Source organism: Gouania willdenowi, chromosome 11 (assembly GCF_900634775.1).
Source record: "Gouania willdenowi chromosome 11, fGouWil2.1, whole genome shotgun sequence".
Classification (NCBI taxonomy): Eukaryota; Metazoa; Chordata; class Actinopteri; order Blenniiformes; family Gobiesocidae; genus Gouania; species Gouania willdenowi.
Window position 1 is genome coordinate 12,052,388 of NC_041054.1, and position 7,450 is coordinate 12,059,837.

General features: G+C 35.3%; 1 protein-coding gene across 3 annotated transcripts; it reads left to right on the top strand.

The window, feature by feature from the left end:
* Positions 1–1,245: 1,245 nt before the first annotated feature.
* Positions 1,246–6,883, top strand: LOC114471745 (brain and acute leukemia cytoplasmic protein). Of its 3 annotated transcripts, none has more exons than XM_028460610.1 (3): positions 1,246–1,568; positions 1,705–1,858; positions 5,473–6,883. In XM_028460610.1, exons 1-3 carry the CDS (start codon positions 1,442–1,444, stop codon positions 5,618–5,620), a joined length of 429 nt encoding a protein of 142 aa, XP_028316411.1. In that variant the 5' UTR covers positions 1,246–1,441; the 3' UTR covers positions 5,621–6,883. The 3 variants fall into 3 exon arrangements, with proteins under 3 accessions (XP_028316411.1, XP_028316409.1, XP_028316410.1); XM_028460608.1 differs by having other exon boundaries at positions 1,308–1,568; positions 5,457–6,883; XM_028460609.1 differs by having other exon boundaries at positions 1,308–1,568; positions 1,705–1,835.
* The last annotated feature ends 567 nt before the right edge of the window (positions 6,884–7,450 follow it).

The following is a 7,450-nucleotide window of genomic DNA, read 5'->3' on the forward strand; positions in this document are numbered from 1 at the left end:
ACCAGATGGATCATGATGTGCTGCTGACTACTGGTAATCTGATTCAATGCTGGATTTCCTTTAGTGTCTTCGGGTAAGTTTGCGCTTTCTTGCTGAAATCTTACTCATTTTCTCTTTAATAACCTTAATATTTCAGTCATAGATTGAAACTATTCCCTAACCCCAACTTTTTCTGCTGAATGAAGAATATTGCATTGTTTTAAAGATGCACAGCAAAATTTTCTTGCAATTCTCAAATACTTTAAAATAAAATTGTTGTTTGCTCATGTGTTAGCAAACAGATTAACTAAGATAAAAGCAAAAGCCACAGTTATTTTTATTGTTACGTGTGCGAAGTGCAATTTATAATTTGAAAATTGTGATTAAAATTAATAATAAAAACAACCTGCATTTATTCTTACTAACATATTTTTGCCTGCCATACAATTAAAAAAAATGTTTTTAATCATTAACCGGTATATTAGTTCATAGATACAGAAGCGTAGTGCTGCCACAGGGGAAAATATATATTTTTGATCACTATATAATTATAATGTATAAACAATATACTTATACTGTATGAATAATATAGTATATTATACACACATTGTGCAAATAATACATGTATTGAATGAACAATATAGTTATATTGTACAAACAGTAGAAATATTACAAACAATATCGATTATTCTACAAATATATTGTACGAACAATATAGTTATATTGTTCGTACAATATAACTATATTGTTTGATCAATAGTATATTGTAAAAACATGATGATGTAATTTACAAACAGTATTGTTATATTATACAAACAATATATTGTACAAACATATTGTTTGTACAATATAACTATATTGTACGAACAATATACTATATTGTACAAACATGATATTATATAGTTTAAATGTGATATTATATTGTACAAACAAATGATATTGTACAAACGTGATATTGTATTGTTCATACAATATCATTATATTGTTTGCACAAATTAAAAAATATGTTTTTACAATATAATTATATTGTTCATACAATTATAGTGATCCAGAAATAAGCTCTGCTTCTGTACATAGATTAGATTGTGTTTGAGAAATATAAATATATAATAAGTATTAGTGAGGCTTGCATGCTCCACCATGACGATGATGAAGATGGTTGTTGTGATGATGCTCGTGCGCGGCAGTTTGATGGCTGTGTGAGCCAATCAGCGCTCAGCTTGTGCAGCCTCTGGATGACGCAGGTCTGAGTCTGTGCGGAGCAGCTCCAGGACCAGCATCATCATCATCCTCCTCACCTTCATCATCCTCCCTCCATCCAACAGGCGGACGGAGACACCGATGGAGCTGCAGTAGAGCTCCGTGCACGCACGCACGGGCTGCTCCTGCGGATGCTGTGAAACAAAAAAAAGCGCGTGACAGCTCGAGCCACAGCAGCCGTGGTGGTGGAGGCTTTTTCTCGATGGGTTGTGGAGGGAGTCGGGCGGACGCGATCGTCGAGCCGAGGTACCATGAAAGCTGGACCAGAGAAACTGAATCTACGTGGCTCACCAACACAGACGTAGAGACTCCTCTCCCTGTAGCAAACAGTAAGAAGAACACCCCCCCATGCACCGTCACCCTCTCCCTTTCACTGGAAACAAACCATCTCCCATTTCAACCAGCAACATTTTATCACTCTCCATTATCCTGCTTTGAATGGGAGATGTTTGCTGTTGCCCTCAGATAAAGCTCTGGAGGCCAGTCTGAGGGAGAAGAGGATGGTGAACACAGGAACCCAGTGTGGGAAGCAGGCCCTGACCAACACTGGCTCCTCTAACCACCACCAGAGAAGAGCCAGGCGCTCACTGAGTGATGTAGGTGTTGCTGCTGGTAGCAGGTACTGGCATGACTGGATCCTCTGGGTTTGCACATGTGATGAAGATGGTTGATTTGTGTTGTTGTTGTTGTTGCATGTTTAAGCTTCAGGATTATCTGCATGGTTGGTGTTTAAATACATGCATGAAGTTATGAAGTCGGAATCAGGGCTTTAGGTCATTCTGTGCCCTAGGCAAGAGAGGACTTTGCTCCCCCCCCGAAATAAAAGTTTTTAAAGAAGGCGGTGGCTAACCAATACGGTTGCAGTATCAATATATATACCTCATTGAGGACCCTCATTGGCCAGTTTAGGTCACGTGACTAAGACTAAACCTTACCCTAACCCTAACCCTAAAAATTGTTGTGATATTGGGTTATAACCTAACCTAAACTTAAACTTAAAGTTAAACCTAAACCTAAATCTAATCCTAAACCTAACCTTAAACCTAACCCGAACCCTAACCCTAAACCTAAACCCAAACCTAAACCTAAACCCAAACCTAAATCTAATCCTAAACCTAACCCTAACCCTAAACCTAACCTTAAACCTTTACCTAACCCTAAATCTAAATCTAAATCTAAATCAAAATCTGAATCTAAATCTAACTCTAAATCTTAATCTAACCCTAAACCTTACCCTAAACCTAACCCTAATCCTAAATCTAAATCTAAATCTAAATCTAAATCTAAATCTAACCCTAAACCTTACCATAAACCTAACCCTAAACCTAAACCTAATCCTAAACCTAACCCTAAACCTTACCCTAAACCTAACCCTAAACCTAAACCTTACCCTAAACCTAACCCTAAACCTAAACCTAAACCTAACCCTAAACCTAAACCTAAACCTAAATCTAAATCTAAATCTAAATCTAAATCTAAATCTAACCCTAAATCTATCCCTAACCCTAACCCTAAACCTAACTCTAAGACGCTACGTACTACGGTAACCGTAACGATAGCCTGGGGGTTGTCCGTACGGCAACCGTACAAATAAACACTTTCTTTAAAGAAAGTCTTTACACAGACATTATTATTTATTTCAAATAAAAAGACAAAGTAATGCAATTCTGCGACACAACAAACCATTGTAAAAAAAACCCAACCTATTTTAAAAATTAGAATAATACAATATAACACCTACAGGCATATTGCAAATTTCCTGAGGGAACAACAATGGTGCAAAAATCCAAAAGCAATGCAAAACTGTGCAATCAAAAGTAAAAATAAAATGTAAAGGTTTTAGTGCAAGGAAATTTCTTCTTTCCTGTCTGGTTTCACTAACCAGTGATATAAATCTTAAAACCACAGTACACACTGTGCAAATAATACAATAGAATTATATTAGAACAAGAATTACAAAGAATTAATAAATACATTAACATGTTTTTATGGTATGATAATGGCAGAGGTGTAAAGAGTACTGATATATTCTACTCAAGTGGTACTGTTAGTTGATTGAAATTGTACTCAAGTACAAGTAAAAAGTAGCTCAATTAAATAGTACTCAAAGTAAAAGTTACTAGTTACTTTCACCCCCCATGTTTATTTATTTTTTTGGTAATATATCTTGCCACAGTTCTACATCTCATGTAGAAACTTAAAAAGGAAAAGACCAAATCCTGCACAATTGAAACTAAATTTATTTTCCACAATGGCCTCTAATAAAAGGTTTGGCAAGATGTACAATTCCTTTTTAAATAAAATAACACCAATTAATTCATTTCAAAATAAAATAATTATCAGGCTCTGAGTACAGCTGTTTTTATGAACTTGCCAAATATTCCATGTGGGTAACAACACAATAGGTAGAAAACCCCCGACATGAACTAAAGATCAGAAATGGCTAAAACTAAGAACATATGGATTATGTTCAATTTGTCATGAAATAGAAATAAACATAATCACAAAAGCTTCTTTTAAAATGTATAAGTACAAGTAAAATGACTGATTTGTAAATATACTCAAAAAAGTACAAGTACCCATAAAAGCAACTCAATTACAGTAACGTGAGTACTTGTAATCTTTTACTTTCACCTTTGGCAAAATGGTAATTCAATATAATTTATAGAAAGAAGATTTCTTTTCTCCCCCCATAGCTAATATTATCTATCACATTGCAGGTGAACGTTAACAGCAAGAATAACCAAAGTTTCTGACAGCAATGGGAATGTTTTACAGTGTTCTCACCAGAGCATGCATTTAGCATGTTTTTTTGTTGAAGAATGAAATTAAAATGCACCAAAAACAAGCAGCAGAAATAAAATTAAAATAAAATACAGCTGCAACAGACGATCGACAAGGATCAAAACCAGATTCTGGTGGTGCCAATGGGTTTCAGACTTCAAGCTGTTGTTTTCAGCAGAGGATTTACAACCAAATATTGACACAGTTGATGTTAGCGCAGTGAAGCCAAGCATACTGCAGCATTACAGACCACACACATGGTCTGATTTGGCTCATGGATAGAATTCATGTGAGGGCTGTGCAAAAAAATCGATTTAAAAGATTCATCGAATTTTAAAGATACAAACAATTTTTATTTTGCAAATTTGAGTTTTTAAACTAAACATTTTTTTTTCAAATTTGTTATTATCATTTTTATTATTATTATTATTTTTTTTTTTTTCTCACCACAGTTTTTTCAGACTTTTTCATGTTCAGTCCTTGTGGGTAAACCTGGGTTGAAGCTGGAAATTGTTGAATGACAGAGTCTCATTTACTTGTTATTTTGGGATTGTTCTATGCATTTTAACTCTTGAGGACAATCACAGCAATATTAGTTGCACTTTTGACAATATATCTGATGTCTACAGTCAATTTTAAGTGCATTGAAAAAAAAATCAAAAATCAAATCAAAACTCAAATTTTTCTTTAAAAAATCTGAGATTTTTTTTGTAGACAAAATCGCCCAGCCCTAATTTATATTGTGTAAAATGTTAGATTAGATTACCAACATATTGTACAAACAGTATAAATATTGTACAAACAATATGGTATTTGTGGAAACATATATTGTTTGTACAATATAACTATATTGTACAAACAATTGTATATTGTATTGTACAAACAATATAGTTATATTATATATATATGGCTGACTGTGATTGGATTGAGCACCATTCAATCAATCTAACTGGACTGATATGTTTTCAACAATGAATCCCTCTGTTAAAAGTGAGGGGATGCGTTTTTGTTTTTATGAAAATGCTGGCGTCGCATCCCCCTATGGGTGAGCTGCGCCTGCATGCTGGGATTATCATGTGCAATGTTTAAATCTCTGCTGTTACTTATTTAACAGCTGTACTGTACTGGGAATATTTCACATAGTTATTTAGTTTTTGTTGTTGTCGTTGTTGTTGTTGGGTACAACACTGTAGGAAACTATGTTATACGGCACAATTTTCAGATTTGGCATGGGATTTATTGAAAATGTGCATCGTTCCAACGTGTTACAGCATGGCTTGAAGCAATAGAGACTAGACTACAACCCTACAGGAGGATAAGGTGCAGAAAAAAAGAAAAATAATACAAATCTTCTGAGACAACTAAATGAACAGCAGGTCCATGTTGTATTTCATGGCTGTGACATACGTCTTTCCTCACTCACTTTTTGATAGTGTGACTTTTTTGCAGCAAACCACTCGTGACTCCAAGAGGAGGGCATCCAAGGAGGGCAACACTGTGTCTAAAGATGGACAGCCCATCCATACCAACAGTGATGGAGATCCTGAACCTGGAAACACAAGTGATGAAAGATGAAAAAAAGGCCGGGACTCTGTGAGGAGAACGATGGCCAGCCGGCTCTGTTACTTTCAGAGGTGTGTGGGTGATGTTTGTTTGAGACTTTTCAAAGATTCAAACCGCTGATTTTACAACATAAGCACCCGGTACATCTCCATCCAAAGATCTGTGGATGCTGCATCTATTGTCGTGCCATTGCATGTGTGAAGAAGAGCGCAGTAAAGAAAAAAAAAAAAAACTGGTCCAACTTTCCACCGTGCTTTTCTCCCATGCTTATGGTGCCAGTCAGGGATTGTCACTGTGTTAAACAAATGTTCAGAGAAGATTAAAACAGATTGTCCTATATGCACATGATTATCACAATCTGCACATTCAATGCTACTCTCTGTGTGGGGGCGGAGGCCTTCCTAAACACTTTGCTTCAGTTCTGTGTGCAAGTATGCTCCTTTCTTTTTGTCTGAATGACTAAACCATAGTGTGGGACCCAGTCATGATGCTGTACGACCTCAGTCGATGCTGTAAGTAGTTTTCGTTTTAAAGAACCTGAAGTGCTGTTTCGAGACAAAAAGTGGATGGTTTTGACACTTGAAGCCAGGGACTGACTTTGCCTTTGTGAGATGAAGAAACAAACACACCCGCATGTGCCTACAACTCATCTGGATGCGAACTGTTCCTGTGTTGACTTTGTTTTTAAACTGTGTGGTTAACTATCTGTTCTGCAGTTTTCCTTTTCTGTTATGTTGTGAAATGAGTATTTTTTTTTTTTTTTTTGTATTAACCTAATGTAAGTTTTTTTTTGCAGATGTATTAATCTACCTAATTAATTTGACCAGTGATTACAAATATGTTTCTGCTGCAACTTAATTAAAATTTAGCTATTTGCCTTTTCATTAGAACTCATGAAAAAAACTCAAATACAGTAGACACTGGATGTGATCCAGGTTGGGCATTACCAATTTCAGACCATAGATCAGTAGATGGCGCTATTTAACAGCTGAGGGCTCAAAAAAGAGATATCAAGAGGGCTGATTTTTAAAAAACAATGATAAATCCTGAGTTTGGGCCTTAATGATGGACAATCTGTTGGTTGTATCGTGCCAGTTGTACAGTCTGACTTAAAGTTAGTTGTATGTTTGTGATAATTGTTGCTTGTGATGAGTTTTTACCGATTACTGAGATGATCATGTTTGAGCTGTGTACAAGGCCACGCAATGTTTGTGATGAAAAATCAATCTTTACCTTTGAACAAAAGAATTTACTGTATTTTTTCCCTCTTTGCATTAAAACTGTTGCCGGCTTCTTACGTAATTAGTCATTTGTGCATGAATTACAATATTTACCAACAAAGACTGAGGAACCTCTTCAAACACATTATAAATACAGACAAATAAGGTTCATCTGATCTGGGACATTTGTTGATTTTCAGATTATTTCATGTTTTCTCTCGCACCATTTATTTGTTATTTAAAACAAATATTTCATATAATATTCAGTATGTTTATCAGTAGTTGCAGGGAAGCGATGAAATCGATTGACATCATTATTGGTTTTTTCAACCTTATGGAAAAAACAATATGTGATGTTGTTCAAGACAATTTAATAATTAATATGGCAATTTTTAACGTGTTTATTCCATGGGGACATTTATATAATGTGACCTAAAATGAGGTTGGTAGGAGGGAGGTCTATGTATATATATCAGTATCGGTCCATATTAAAAACAGAAATTAAGTGTTGTACAATATTTGAGTATCGGCAAAAAGCTCAAACATCCCTAATTTTAATATCCAGCGTTCATATGAATTTCAGTCATGTACGTAATTGGAACCGAGCAATTTTTGCCATCCATGAGTATGATTTTAATAAGTTT